The sequence below is a fragment of the Vespula vulgaris genome, chromosome 18, assembly GCF_905475345.1.
Source record: "Vespula vulgaris chromosome 18, iyVesVulg1.1, whole genome shotgun sequence".
Taxonomy (NCBI): Eukaryota; Metazoa; Arthropoda; class Insecta; order Hymenoptera; family Vespidae; genus Vespula; species Vespula vulgaris.
Genome location: NC_066603.1, coordinates 2,920,020 through 2,936,618, shown reverse-complemented (window position 1 = coordinate 2,936,618; position 16,599 = coordinate 2,920,020). Strand labels below are relative to the sequence as shown.

The following is a 16,599-nucleotide window of genomic DNA, read 5'->3' as shown; positions in this document are numbered from 1 at the left end:
CAATTGTCAGTGAAATAAACTAATCAAAATAAAATTTTAAAAAGATATTTATTTGCTCTATTAACAATAGTAATTAAAATTAATCGAGAAGGAAAAATTTGTTTTCGGATATTTCTTCAACTGGTGTTATCATAATTGTTCAGATAAAATGAAATCATAAAAATATAGGATGACATTTGATTCGCTTAAGGCAATGTAGAAACTTCCGTTTCAGTAGCACAGCGGTTGCTACGCTCCATAGGTGAGAGTAGTTCTGTTAAAGTTTTAAGTAATTGTCGTAATTTTCCAACAGGATTTCGCAAGAAAATCGTTTCGAAGGTAATTAAAATAAATTTTAAGTAATGTTTCATTGCAGATGGCAGATCATCGAGAAGATACGCTCGGATCTACGGCAACTTCGCTTAGCGTTGATTCGATGTGAAGTCGAACTTTGATCAAGTTTCGTAGGTCCACGTCGTAATCGTGTATAAGAAATATTAAGAGTTTCTTATGCACCGCAGAACATATGTTTTCCATAAAAAGGATATAATTTTTAATCAAAATGTGAGTGGCTTTACCTATTGTCCAGAAATATTAAGATGTTGATATTTTTTTTCTTTTTGCAATTATAACAAAAGGGGCGGGGCATTTCTCTCTCTCTCTCTCTCTCTCTCTTTCTCTCTCTCTCTCTCTCTCTCTCTCTCTTTCTCTCTCATCTACACATTCAACAATAAAGAAAGAAACGATTAATCACGGAAGTTAACGAAATCTTATCAGATTTTCAACATCCGTTTCATTGTGTTTTAAATGAAAAAGTAATGCTTGAAAGAAATATTTCTATACAAGGTGCTGTAATCGATAAGTGACGTAACATGAAGCAAAGATAGAATATTATTTTATATTCGGGGATTAATAGTGTTAATCATGCAGTATATAAGCTATAGCAAGAAAAGAAGTAAAAGTGTTAGAAAGTGTTAGTTCTAGTAAATATGTAGAAGAATCGCGAATTGATCGAAATTTTTCTACCAACGTACGGTTACGGCGTGCTAAAAATAGAAATAGTGACGCAAGCGATAAGGTGGGGTCGCATCGATCATTGGTCAACGTTGTGTTGATATCGAGCTTCTGATTGGTTGACGTTTTATATGATGAAAGTGGGGGATGCGTAGAATGACTGCGCAACAAACCTTTCGCCAGTTGGATACCGAGTGAGCAACGTTTGCTTGAAATACGTTTCTTGTACCTGCATCTTTGCAAAGTCCATAGTTGATAATTTTCATATTTAGGTCGTTTATTTTTATTAAGAAATGATTATTAACTATAGATCATTAGAAAAAATCAAAATTTATTAGAGAATTTATAACTTTAATACTTTTTTCGTGGTAGAAAGTAATCCGTATGGGTCGATCAGTAAGACCGATGCCAGGAAGATTTTTGTAATACGCCGATGGATTACTTTCAAATATTGAGGTAGCAATCGATACGCGTCAACAAATTATTCGATAACATTACTAATACGATAATAATCTGTCTCGAGTTAATACTTCTGTAGTCCTTGTAATTAGTCATTCCGTTCGTGTTAACGATCGACAAAATGGCGGTGAAAGCGAGCGTGTTCCATTGACTCACCTATGTGAATTCCAATGTTCTTTTTTTTTCTTTCATTACAGATATACATCATGATCCTATGCTTACTCTTCGAAATTCATTAATCCATCGAGGGTAACTACAAAATGGTGAGTCGATTTATATTTATAAGCAATCGAATTGTATGAGCTTTCTTAAAATGGCGGATAACATTTCACTTCCGTAATATATATATATATAACATATATAATATATATATGTATATATATATATATCGAATTTTTTACTGGCATTGGGAGAGAAGGAGGGGAATAGTAGATAATAGATCAATAACCTTTGTATTAGAAATGTTACTTCAATTATATATATATTAATTGTTTCATATTTCAATTTCGATTAAATCATTACGTTGTTTTTTTTTTCTATCGTTTAATCTCAACTAAATGTATTATCTTATAGATGATTTATAATATTCGTTTTTCTTAAATCTTTTATCATCATTGAGTATTTTCTAACTCAGATATATGAAATATATTGAACGTTTCAAAGTAAAAGTACATAGGTTAGTATATGTAATTAAAAAGTTTTTTTAAAACTTAGATTACAATTATTAATTATGTATTATATATTTTTAATGTGTGATAGCATGTAAGACACACACATGCTCATGATTTGTGTATGATGTGAAAAACAAAAACATGCAAGAATAAATGAAATAGACTTTGAACCATTGAATGGTCTTAATCGATGGGCCATACTTACTGATATGAGTCTAACATTTTTATATAAACTAACTATATTCCTGATATATATGTTATTTACAATTAAGACGAAGAAATTATACATTGAACGTTGTGTTGTATTACTTAATTTATTAGATTTTTTACAGATTAAGATTATACAATTGATCTATTAATTAGTGTATTTAATCATAATCATCTTTAATCATCATTTAATCTATGAAAAAAAGATAATGTTAATAATAGTGATATTTATTTCGTTTACAGCCACGTATAGACCCATTGTCACTACTCAAATGTCTCAGTGTTTTACTGGGTCCAACAGGAGGTATTAAAAGTAAAGAAGAAGTTAACCGATTAGCTAACCTAATGACGAAATTTTCAAAGAAATTGGTTTCCAAGTGCATTTACATACAAATTTTAAAAACCACTAACACCGATTTGCTTAGTCAGTGAGTAAAAAAATTTGAATAATTTTTATTAATTTCATTAATAGTAGCTAATTTTTCAATCTATAGAGTTATACAAGTATTTTAAAACATATAGAATATCATTTTTTCTTTGACTGATTTATTTATATCTGTATTTGAATATTCTATTGTTTAGTAATAGTCTATTGTAATGTTCTATTCTCAGTTTATTTACAATAATTATATATAGCATGTTGACATACACATATACTTTGTTGTATTTGTGTAAAATATAATTACATGCAAAAGTAAATAAGAGACCCAAAATCATTGAACAGTTTTATTTAATGAATTGTACTTACTGATATGAGTCTCACATTAATATACTTATTAAAATTTTCATTAAATATTATGAATATTTGAGTTCTTAAATTTATGAAATAACAAAGTAATCATTATATAATGATTATCTTTATTTCTTTAATTATTTGAAAATGCATGCAGATGTTATCAAACGAATATATTTGCCCCTAGATTTATGGCTGCCGGTGGATGGAATCTTATTCATATGTGGTTGACTGATGGTATTCTTGCTAAAAACTGGGCATTAATTCAAGAACTTTTGGAACTCCTGTTATTGTGCCCAGTGGATGTAGACAGATTAAAAAGTAACAATTGTCCAAAACTTATTAAAGGTTTATCAAAAGAAGGAAGTCATCAAGGTGTTAGAATATTAGCCAGTCGTCTTGTTGAACAATGGCTGAAGATAGTAAAAGGTGAAGTTGCACCAAATTCTGTACCGGCCCATATCATGACGATACCAATACAAAGTAATAGTGCTACGGCACAAGGTTTAATAATTCAATCAACTCAGCAACAACCACAACAGCAACAGTATTCTATTAATAGTGGTATACAAAAAGGCACAGACGATGTGGAAAGTGTTACTGTACATGTACAAGATTTGCAGTTTACACAAAGTCCACAGTCCATTATTACAACGACACAAGTTCAACAGCAAGTAGAAGAACAACATTTACAAGAAAAACATCCAATGCAATTACAAGTTGTTAGTAAACCACAACAAACACAACTTCAACAAGCTAGTCAACTTTCGACAAAAAAACAGTCTTTTGTTGTAGTGTCTTCCCAATCGTCTGTTCCTTTATATAAAATTACAATAAGGGATGGGAAACAAGTCCTTACAAAAGTAGAAACTGATACCACCAACATAACTTCAAATAATACAACTTTAGAAGTTAATGGAGAAGTTAAAGACACAGTGTTTTCTTTAAAAGAAGATGAAGAAAAAACAAAAATTCTTGAAGGTAGTGAAGGAGTGCACAGTGAAAAAGACAATATGACAGAAGTGCAACCTGAACAATCTGATCAAATCTCTAGTGAAGTGAAGCAATCTACAATTAGTTCTAAGGACAGTACTGAGACTGGAATTAGTAATGTTAAAATAATAGACAATAAAGATAGTAAAGATATTGTTTCAAGTGATAGCAATAAATCTAGTGACAAAGAAAATCGAGATTCTCACAAAAAAGACGATAAAAAATCAAGTAGTGGTTCAGATAAAAAAAGTGGTAATCATCATCATAGTTCATCATCTTCATCTAAAAGTTCTTCTAAACATGGCGCAAGCTCTAGTTCACATCGTAGTAGTTCTACGTCTCATCGTTCTAGTAGTCACCGTTCTTCATCTAGCAGTACATCAAAGAGTTCCACTTCTAAAGATAAGTCTTCCAGGGATAGAGACAAGCATCACTCCAATTCATCTAGTAAGCATAATTCCAATAATAAAAATAAATCTGATAAAGAGAAAGAACGGGAAAAAGAAAAACAAAAGAAGGATCAAGCAGAGAAGGATAAAGCGACATTAGAAAAAGTACAAGGTCAAATCTTAAGTTCCAAGTTAGGAAAAATACCTAAAAAGAAATCTGAAGATAGTAAAACAAGTGATGGAAGCAAGAAAATAATAACAGATTCTCGAGATAGTTCTAAAGAAAATAAAGATAAAATCGAAGGGAAAAAGTCTGTTATTGTGTCGGAGAAAAAGAATATTTCCATTTCTATCGAAAGCAGGAAAAATACGCAAGACTCAACAGCAAGACCGAAGACTGTCAAAACGTTTAACTCTAAGTTTAGGTCTACGGGTCTAGAAGAAGAAGTAAAACCTCCACCTCCCAGATCAGCAAAAAAATCGAGCCCCGTCGTTGACAAGAAGATGATGCCTCTTCCAAAGCTGCCAGTTTTGAAGAGACCTTCTCCACTGAGAGAGGTACTTGCACCATCAGATAAGAGAGCCAAGCTGTCCTTGGATTCTCCAACTACACCCCCAAGCGATGAGAAGAAAGGAGGCATTAAATTGATACCACCAAAACCAAAACGTAAGTATATATCAGTATCTCAGATGCTGTGTTTGATAAAATATTATTATAATGCCTATATTTCAAAATGCAAAAAGAAAATAGGCATATTGGTAGAGAAATATTATCTGGTCATAGAAAATTATTTGCCGATGTTCTAAGGTTTAATCGATTTAAAATATTTAGCTTCTCTTTTGTCTTTTTGTTATCAAAATTTCACCTCCATTTAATTTACTATTATGTATATACTTTTTCTCTTTTATATATAATACTTTCATTTCATGCATTTATTTCATTGATTTTAAAGTAACACTAAATTAGTTACATATTTATAATTAAAAATTTTTATTTTTATTATAATTTAATACTTTCTTTTACATATACTTCTCTTCTCCCCACTCTGTATTTATGAATTGGATTTTTTAAAGTTAATTGTTAATTTTTTTTCTTTTTTCTTTTCATGTTTCAAAATTTTATATATGCAATAAAAATATACACAATATTATACTTTTATTGTTACTTTACAATAATTGCTTTTACACATATATTGTGCAGTGCATTAAAAGATTATTTTTTGCTTATCTTGTGTGAATACTTTAGTTATATTCCAACTAATTTTAACTTATATTTTAATTGTTCTATATCTAATAAGTATTAAGAAAATGCAACAAAAAAAAAGTGAGACCTAAGAGGTATATTATGAAAACTAACTAAAATTTTTTTATTTGGTGCTACTTATGCATAAATAAACATTTCATCTAACAATATACACTACCTCTGAACATCGGCATAGTACGTACTATTAAGAATTATTACTAACTCTTTAATATTGAGTTTGCAGGTGGATGCCTCCAGGAAAGATACATCCAGACAATACTTTATATAATACTTTATATACCAATGAGATATCAGTATTTTATCTATCTAAATCATTCCTTTCAATCAATTCTTCTGTCTTTCTTTCTTTGTATTTCTTTTACTTTTCTTTTTATTTTGTACATCATATTAATTAATCGTTTCTTACAGGCATTTTTCAAAACTTGTATTTTTTAATGCCACCCTATACTGCTTCCCTAAATATCAATATTAGAGTCTTATAGAAGATTTAAGAAAGTCAGTATTCTACTTCTGTGGAATTGGATTATATGGATCTCTCTCGTGCTTTCTCTACATATAATCATCTTCATCACGTTAGAAGAACGAAGAAATTAGGATCTCCTCGACTTCAATTTATTTCGTATGTTAAGAAGATTCAGCAGGTAATCTTCGTTAAAAAATATTCATTAAAACAGTTTTATATATATATATACATACACGTAAAATCTAATGAACGACAAGTGCCGTGCAATAAAATAATGCGATAATATAATATATATCGATCATTTTCGGAGAACGATCGAACAAAAGAGAAAAAGAAAGAGATGAGAAAAAATAATAAGTCACGTGAAATTCTCTCCATAAAAACAAACAAATTTACTAGATAAACGTATAAAGTTTTTCCGAAATTTAATTTCTCGGGTGTGTGTTTTAAAACGTTCGACAATGAACGAGCACCGATGCGAGTCTTCTTCAGGATAGTACTAAATCCACCCTAGGTAAGGCAACAAACAACTTTTGTCTGTCCATACTTCTTCCCTTGTACATGTACACCCTATTTAAGCATTTTAAATAAATTGATCAGAAATCTGGAAATATTGAACTCTTGGGTTTCTGCTATATATCTTGCTCATTGAATGCTTGATAAAGCAAACACTTACCGTGGGCCCATCCAGATTTCCATCCTCTCAGTTAAAGTATAATCAAATAAAATGAGAAGGTGTAATTACAACATTTTATTCGAACTTTCGAAATGGTGTCGCTTTTAATATGAGAAAAGTAAACATTACATAATGTCATTAAATTAAATTAAAACAAAAATAATGTCTGAAATATTTTTGCTATATAGAATATATATTTATGACATTTTTTTCATCTGAAATGTGTTAAATAATGTAATTTTATTTTTGTTTTCTTGTTTTCACAATGCTTTTTGATTCAAATATTGAAGTTTTTGCGATAAAATATACTACCACATACCCACGCACACATATATATATATTTTTAAAACATTCTTTTTAGAAATATTTCCTCTCAGTAACAAGTTCTATTTGTGTATACCAATTGCACTTTATTTAAATGAAATCGTAATCTCGCTGTACTCTCGGTCAAGGACAACGAAGTGATGAAATCAACGTTACTTGATTGTAAGTTAAAGAAAAGGATAATTAGTTGATTTCTACGTTTTAAATAGGCGGCGAAGATAAAAATAATGATTCCCTTAAAATTGCTAGTGCATTACGACACCATTTCGAATTTTTTTGTTTTTTGAGAAAGAGAAATAAAAATATAATTATTATGGATAAATAGACAGATAGATAAAAAGAAAGAAAGAAAGAAACAGAGAAAGATAGACACAGTAATGCAATACAGTTACGTTTCTCATTATTATTTAATTCAAAGCATACTCGCGGACAATTTGTCGGTGCATATAATTGAAAGAAAGAGAGAGAGAGAGAGAGTCGAAATTTGTTTGGGACGGGTAAAGTCCCGAGCCTTGTTGAGAGAGAGGGAAAGAGAGAGAGAGAGAGAGAGGGAGAGCGAAAAAGAAGAAAAGAGTGGGAGCGAGAGAGAGAGAGAGAGAGAGAGAGAGAGAGAGAAGGCGAGAAAGGAAGAGTATGTGCGTGAGATAGAAAAATGAGAAGGATGAGAGAGAGAGAGAGAGAGAGAGAGTAAGAGAATCGTATGCGTGCGCGAGCGAATGAGAAACGAACAAAATCGATGTGAGAAAAAGAAAAGAAAAAAAATAATAACAAATTAAAACAAAAATAGCGTTTAATGATGTGTCGATCCTTTGCAATCGAACGCATTAAATATATAGATATATATATATACACACACATTTAAAAAGCACAAAAATTTGAAGCTGCATATTCGACGCCCTCAAGAGGGCGAAAGAGGAGCCCTTAGGATCAACGGGCCTTTTTAACTACCTGTAACCCGATGATGTCTCTGTTGTACGCCTCTGATGACGACGTCATCGGCATGGCGATATTGTGGCTTTCTTCGTGCTCTGTGGTTACTTATATATTTTACAAAATATTTGAAATAAAGAAAAAAAAGACAAGCAGACAAAAGGAAAGAGAAAGAAAAAACAAGATTCGTTTTGTATTACGGGGATATAATTGGAAGGGATAAGGGCAGAGGAGCAAAATTACGCAAATAACACATTTTATATATATATATATATATATATATGTATATATGTATATATGTATGTATGTATATATATATATATATATATATATATATATATATATATATATATGTTAGGTATGCGACAAAAAAAGAAAGAACGATTTATATCGTTAGAAATACAACGTATATTTTTTGAAAAAATATATGCACACAGCAAGAAAAGAAATAACAAAAATCAGAATGTTACATACAATATTCACGATTTTGTTGTTACAGTACGAAAAAAAAATTGAGACGTATTTTAATCTAGTCGCGCTTATTGGCTCATTAATTATCATTAAAAAGCGTGCTTAACGTTTGCTTCGCATTGATTTGAATATTCCGAATTATAGCTCCTTTCTTATATGTCTCTTCCTTTGGCGCGAATTTAAACATCTTAAAATATAAAACGAGATAAAAAAAATACTTCTCACGTGTACTCGTTGTATTTGGGCAAGATTAATATATGTATCAAAGGGCCTTGCCAAAATAAACAAATAGTTGTACATAGAGGAAAAAAATATATATATATAATTCGTATCGTCGTCGTACATCGTCATCGTTTTCTTCTTCGTTATATTTTTTTTATTGTCATGTCAAAGTTGAAAAAGAGAAACTTTTGCAACGTGTGAACGCGTAAGGGCGAAAAGAAGAGAGAGGGAAAGAGAGGGAAGGTCGTTCGAAGGGAGAGGGAAGGAGAACAGTAGTGGGGTGGTGTTGATGGTGGTTGTTGGTGATGGTGGTGGTGGTGTATAGTGTCGGCGCGATGAGGAATTGCGCAATGACGCGCGGCGCTCTCGGTTCGACTCGGAAAGGTTCGAAAGCGGGCGGATGTTTTTGCGACGTTGTCGCGTCGCACTTCACATTGCGCCGCGCGCACCGTCGGGATTCTCTCGCGTTTACTTACGTACGAGAAACAACACTACCTTCGCATATTTCTATTAACCGTGCATCGTACGTTGCGCTTCGCACGTTGAGTTTCGCACGTTTAAGACTCGTTAAATAATTATTTTAAGCATCCCATTTCTTTTTCTCTCTTCTTCTCTCCAATTTTTTTTTTCGATATTTTGACAAATTTCTTCTATTATTTTTTTTATTTTTTCCTTGTCCCTTTTGCTTTTTAATAGGAATTAATAAAACTAATATAGATTTAATTTGTTAACGGGTTTCGAAAAAAAGAAAAGACGAAATATACAGAGATTGTTATGTGCGAAAAATACTTTTCCAGCCTTTTTGAAGTTTGCGATCTCTTGTTCTTTATATATATATACATATATATATATATATATATATATATATATATATATATATATATCTTTTTCTTTCTTTTTCGTTTATATAATAATTATGAAAGTTATTTATATTACTGCGTTATTGTTTTATGTGTTCGTTTATCAAAAAAGTATTCCGAATGAAGCTATAAAATATTATTGACCCTAATCAATTTATACTTAGTACACTGGTATTGTATATGTAGTAAGTGTTTCTATTATTGTTATTTATTGTATGTGTTGATTTCAGTTGGATGTAATTCATGGAGCAACCATTCGATTGCAATAATTGTGACGATGTGAACAAAAAAAAGAAGGAAATTAAATAAGAGAAGAAACGAAAAAAGCGGTACTTTTGTTCAAATCTCCGTGCGTTTACAGCTAACTTTCACTGATAAACATTTTACTTGGAAGTAAAATAACGTATCGTTGAAAATAATTTTTTCATTTTTTCATTTTTCATTTTTATATTTATTTATTTTAACCATACATAAGGTTTTTTATTGTTATGTTTTTTTTTGTACGTTTATAGGATATATATATATAATATATATATACACGCATATATATATATATATATATATACACACACACAGTGATGATACGCTTTGTCGCTATTATTTTGATAATAAATAAAAAAGAAAGATCAATCTTCATTACTTTCGTATTCTCGTAATTTAATATCAGCGTTTGATAGCGTTTCTTTCCAATAACTTTCTATAATAAATCAAACATTTTGGAAAGAATTTATATAAAAGAAAGTAAGAAAAAATAACGCTTTTAATAGGTGTTTAGTAGCTATTGAATTCTCGCGCGCTATTTAAAAGAAAAAGAAAAAAAAAGACGACATGCGTTACAGCATTGTTCCTGTGCGCGCGTGTTCTTCTAGATATTTAAATACATAATATACTACCATTCATTCATATATAATTTATCGTTACCGTCTGCAGTTACATATATATATATATATGTAACGAAACGTGACACCGTTTATTCATGTATATTAAAAGTCATCTTTATATAACACATATATATAATTTCTACCAATTTTAGAAGAACTTCATGAGGATTTAAACGAAAGTAATTTTGTGTACTAATAATATAACGTAAAGTAATAATAATATATCCAATAAATTTAAAAACAATAAATAAATAAATTATTTTGTGAAAGATCATTTCACGATAGATCATTTTGACGATCGATCAATTATTAGCTTTCAATGAGTTGGCTAAATTTACTTGCGTTTTTATATATATATATATTAATTTACTTTTAATAATTGCGTGATAAAAAAAAAGGGAGAGAGAGAGAGAGAGAGAGAGAAAGAGCCGTTTCCAGTTATTTATCTGAGTGATATATGCGATAATCGTGTCAAAAATAAACATAATATGCGATATGCGATTTCAAACGTCTGTTAATAAAACTTTGAGAAAGTAAGATTATATCAATAAATTTCAACATTTTATTGATTCAACGAAACGTTTCTACCTTAACGTTAATTGATTATCTCTAGAAATAAAGCTGAAGAAGAAAAGAGCGAGACAGAGAGAGATTATGCATTTATAGATTATTAGATATTTTTTCCTTGTTAATAGTTTTTTTTTTTTAATTAATTACAGACACGAGAGATAAAGTCATTGTATATACATATATATATATAATAATACAAATCGCTTTTACATTAAAGACGATTATTTTAACATAAAAAAAACTTGTTTGTTAAAATAAAATAAAACTAAAAGTTTAATCATATATATATATATATATTTATATCTGCGTAAAGAATAGATAACATTGTTTTCAATTTCTTGATTATATACGTCAAGTTTTGAATGGAATTATTCTTGCTTAGAATAGACACGTTATCTCAACGTAGCAATGTAGTTTAGATATTAGAGAGCAACAGTTAAACGATTGCAGTATTAGAAATGTTAAATTCATTCTTTTTTAACACTCACAATGTCATTTTTATTAACTGTTATAAGTAACTTCAAGATTAAATATTTATAATGAAAGTATTTGAACAAGAGAATTCGTACTTTTTTTATTATTAGTATCTTATACGTTATTTATCAAAAATATTTAATTACAGATAGCATATACTTGTATCATTACAATACATGATAATTTAGAATATTGAAAAGCTTTTGTTCTATTAGATTGTAATTACTACTACTTATTTGAGTAGACTTATTGTTAAATTGAATTTATTTAAAAACTTAAACACTTCGTTCTTCATACGATAATAATAATCATAATAATAATAATAATAATAATAATAATAATACTACTACTATTACTATTACTACTACTACTACTACTACTACTACTACTACTACTACTACTACTACTACTATTACTACTACTACTACTACTACTACTACTACTACTACTACTACTACTACTACTACTACTACTATTACTACTACTACTACTACTACTACTACTACTACTACTATTACTACTACAACTACTACTACTACTACTACTGCTACTACTACTACTCATAATAATAATAATAATAATAATAAAAATAATATATCAATATGTGAAATCTATCTAATTTGTTTTTTTCTAGATCACTTTGGATTATATGTATGAGAAAAGCACAGAGAGAGATTAATTTTCAAGTGAATTCCATTGCATATATATATATATTTAAATTATATATTATATATTTGTTGTTATTGTTATTCCAATATATGATATAATATTTCACTATAGTATTTATAATTTTAAATGTTTCAGCGATGATGCTACAAGAAAGCGACATGTTTATGGATGCATTAACGGCATCAACCAAAAGTAAAGAACCAAGGAAACGAAAACGTAGAACTTCGATAACTAAGGACGGCTCATCAGATGTAAAAAAGCAAGAAATAACTAATGCTGATAGTCGTGAAATTACACCACCACCTACATCGCCATCGAGTACCGATGAAAAATCTCCGGTTGTCCTCAAACCTAATTTCAAAGTACTTAAATTTTTTATTTGCTTTATACACACAATTTTTCAATGCTATTTTAAATAAATATCTTTCAATACCAGATATATTCTCGGTACGTGCGTACCAATAGTTAATATATCTGGGTATGAATTTTTTATAATTATATATAGTTTATATGCTAGCTTATAATAATATTTATTTTGATTGGTACTTTTTTTTTTGTTAAAGTTTTATCAAGATACATTGGAAACGGAAGAAGATAAAGAACAGAAAGATAAAGAAAGTAATGGAGAGGAAATAAAAAGAGATAAGGAAGATATTATTGATAATCAAAAGGATAGCAGAGATAATAATGATGATGATGGAAGCAGTAGTACGTTTTTTTTTCTTTTTATTTATATAATCAAATAAATCATTTTTGGAATTAATATAAAACCTATTTTTAACGAAATGAATGAGCAATTAATATTTCAATGATTTCATTTTAGCACCGACACCGGAAGATGATACCGAAGAAACGAAAACATCCGATTCTCCAGAAGAGGCATCATCCGATGGTTTGGATTCATTGAAGAAAGAAAACAGTCCTTATCCTGAAATTCGTTACGTTGATGGACTTAGAAGTGTTCTTTTGTTACAAAAGCGTAAAGGACCGAAGAAAACTTTAAAATGGAAGACAGATTTAGAATCGATACGTTACTTCGAATTGGATGAGACAGAAAGGGTCAATGTAACGAAAACTTTCACTGATATGAAACAGATGGAGAAACAGAACGAAAGAGAAGCATTCCAAATGGCAAGAAAATTAAGTGAGTTGGATTATAATATTATTTGATAGGAAGATCGATAAAACGATTAAAAAAAATATATTTCGTATATTATTTTATATATTATTAGGCAATGAAGACTTGATGGAAGAGAGAACACGATGGAAACCATTAATTCCAATTGACTTACCTCCAGCATTGGTGGAACCTGGTAAAGATAGTAGAGAAAAGGATATTCAATATGCAAGAGAAAAAGGAATTCTTCAAGCACTTTATTTTAATCGAAGCATGTAAGTTTATCGATAAATATTGAAATTATATTTAAGAAATAATACTTATTGTTTATTTTTATTATTTTTTTTTTTTTTTTGTTTAATTACAGGATACCTGACTCAGCAGCAGAACCAGACGAAGAACGTCATCACATAATTACTGATCCGAAAGTTATTCCTTTAGACGATCTCACAGGCAATAAGGAGAGCGAAAAAGACTTTACAAATATAACGTGGCCAGAGCCGAAACCTCAGTTACCCGTTCAGCCTTCCACAATAACAAACTTCCATTATCCACCTTATTCACATAATCAACAGCCAATGATGGCACCTGTTGGTCCACAAGGACCAATGAATCCAATACCTCAAATGCCTCAACAGATGATGCCTCCAACACATATGGGGCAAATGGCACCTGAAATGGCAGGTCCTATGCCTGCTGGTGGAGGTGGTTGGAGAACAGGAGATGGGAAAGTTGTTGTACCTGATGTAGGAATGAATCCTATGGCGAATATGCCTGGAACATTTCCTCAAGGAATGGAAGGTGGTCCAATGGTACCACCTGGTATGATGGGCCCACCACCGATATATAATCAACAAGATGGTTATGGTATGATGGGACCAGAAGATATGGGATTCAATAATATGAATCCAAATAACTTCCAAGGTCCTCCAGGACCTATGTATGGTCCTGGCCCTAATTTTCAAGGTCCACGAGGTCCAGGAGGTCCAGGAGGCCCAGGAGGTCCAGGAGGTCCAATGCATGTTAGAGGCAGAGGTGGTCCTGGTCCTGGTTGGTATAGAGGATGTGGTCCTGGTAGGGGAGGTTGGAGAGGTGGCGGTGGTGGATGGAGAGGGAGCGGCAAACAACCACGTGTTTGTATGCAATTTACCAAAAATGGTTATTGTCGAGTAGGCGAGAAATGTCAGTACCTTCATCCTGGTGTTAATTGTCCACCATTTTAAGAGATCAATTAATATATTAATCTTCCTACAAGTCTGTTGAATGAAGATACTGCCATTATCTGTTGCCCTAAACAAAATTTAAAAAACAAGGCGAGTGTCTCGTGAGAGAGATCGAATCATCAAAATCATCTGGGAAACCAATTGCTTTATTAACTGTTGCAATCTTTAGATAAAACTGCAAATAGCAGTAAAGTAAGATGAATTTGTAAAATCAATAATTTGAGAGTAATCAAATTTGAAATTTCAAAAAATCATTTTTTTTTTCTCTATGATGATATTTTCTGTGTAATTTCATGCAGAATCCACTGAGCAGCTAAGAGCATTTATGTTCTCCCGAATATTCAAGTTCTCGATACGATACAAGTACTTCTACTACCGATGGCTTTACATTTTTCACGAGAATTTCTGCAGCTCAAGAGAACATGTTTAGTCATTAAGAGGTATCTCTTATAAACTATTTTTCAACTTACACACATACACACACACACACACACACACACACTCGTGCATTTGTTTATTTTGTTGCTAATCAGAGATATTGGTCTTGAAGAATGAATAGAAACTTACGAGGTTCCCCAGCTGCTGGACAGCCAAAGGTTCCTGCATATTGTTTTAACTGTTACAATACACATACACATAACTATGTGCTCTATACTGAAGCAATCGCGCAGGACATTTTATAAATGGCTATTCTTATGATTTTCAAAAGGTCATCCAAAAAGTAAAAATATATACAAGTTCTTCGTGTCTTCTACTTCATAATAATGAATAACTTCGAAGAGGAACTATAAACAAGTGGTGAATGGTAAATCAGGAGAACGAAAACCAATATATCCCCTAACATGTTCACTTTTCAGGTCTTCTTAAAAAAAACTATGAATTGTAATGCTGCCAGGTTGCAGTTATAAAAAGATAGAATGTATTACGTCTCCAGAAAAACTTTATCAATATTCTACAATTTGCATGCATTATCATTAACAATTCTATGACTCGTAGATTTCTATAAAAAAAAAAAGTAAAAAAAATATAGCTTCTGCTATAGAGGTGCGATTTCAACTCTAACTTATATGACAGAACACCAAAAGTTCAAATAGCAAAATAATACTTTTATTAAAATAATCTCTAAACAAAATAACGAAAAATATATATATATATAAGTTTTGTAAATATAATAATTGTAAAATTTTGTATAAATCGTAAACATAAGTGTGAAAGGAGACTGTTAGATATGAAAAATATTTGATTGTATAGAAATGAATTTGATGATATGAGAGTGCATATGAATTGTGTATATGTGAATGAGATACCGTATTATATTTAGTATATTAAAAAAAAAAAAAAAAAACGCATAAAGAATCAATCTAGTGAAAAATATTTACAATAGCATTGTATTAAAAATTTTTTACATATTAAGCGTAGCTAATTTTTTGTATATGGTTAATCGTTACGTTTGTATATATATCTTATATAATAAGAACACGGCTTCAAAAAAATACATAAGTCGTAAATATTTTTAAAAATAGTGGTGTATTTATTGCTAACATTTAATCAAACTTTTCCAAAATGAAATTCAATTACGAAATTATAAACATTCCTGATACTATTTCTCCAGATATATCCTAGCTGAATGATCACTTAGAATAATAATAATGACCACAATTGATTTTTTAAATGCTTGCAATCAAAAATAAGGATATTAATATAATGAAATTTTAAATATTGACATTTTTTTATTGGACAGATTTCTGAGAAAGTGCTCGATATTACATAGATTTTTACAACATATATATATTTGAATTGTTATAAAATAAATGTGCCAGCCAAAGAAATTTTCTTTGCATAGTAACAAAATCTATTAAACTACAAATAGTATATTTAAAACAGATAAATATTGTTTACATATAAATTGCAGCTTTAAGTCATATGAGTAAAAAAATTAATATATTGTTCCTTACAATAATACTTCAAAAATTTTTTTTCTCTAACGAGTACTAATAGTAAATATAATGT

At 30.1% G+C, this 16,599-nt stretch overlaps 1 protein-coding gene across 6 annotated transcripts; it reads left to right on the top strand.

The window, feature by feature from the left end:
• Nucleotides 1-90: 90 nt before the first annotated feature.
• LOC127070482 (serine/threonine-protein phosphatase 1 regulatory subunit 10) lies at nucleotides 91-16,109 on the top strand. Of its 6 annotated transcripts, XR_007784519.1 has the most exons (12): nucleotides 91-241; nucleotides 356-543; nucleotides 1,650-1,715; nucleotides 2,574-2,758; nucleotides 3,251-5,112; nucleotides 12,385-12,611; nucleotides 12,813-12,957; nucleotides 13,073-13,393; nucleotides 13,482-13,641; nucleotides 13,734-14,499; nucleotides 14,889-15,029; nucleotides 15,140-16,109. XR_007784519.1 is itself a non-coding variant. In XM_051008537.1 (11 exons), the coding sequence occupies exons 3-11, from the start codon at nucleotides 1,713-1,715 to the stop codon at nucleotides 14,904-14,906; spliced, it is 3,687 nt and encodes a 1,228-aa protein (XP_050864494.1). In that variant the 5' UTR covers nucleotides 91-241; nucleotides 356-543; nucleotides 1,650-1,712; the 3' UTR covers nucleotides 14,907-16,109. The 6 variants fall into 6 exon arrangements, 5 of the variants coding, with proteins under 5 accessions (XP_050864494.1, XP_050864489.1, XP_050864491.1 ...); XM_051008537.1 differs by having other exon boundaries at nucleotides 14,889-16,109; XM_051008532.1 differs by having other exon boundaries at nucleotides 13,734-16,109.
• The last annotated feature ends 490 nt before the right edge of the window (nucleotides 16,110-16,599 follow it).

Excerpts from the sequence above, each read along its gene's own strand:
- LOC127070482 (XM_051008532.1), top strand. Across the intron at positions 2,759-3,250 it reads AACACCGATTTGCTTAGTCA|ATTTATGGCTGCCGGTGGAT; the intron begins GTGAGTAAAAAA and ends ATTTGCCCCTAG. Across the intron at positions 12,612-12,812 it reads TCCTCAAACCTAATTTCAAA|TTTTATCAAGATACATTGGA; the intron begins GTACTTAAATTT and ends TTTTTGTTAAAG.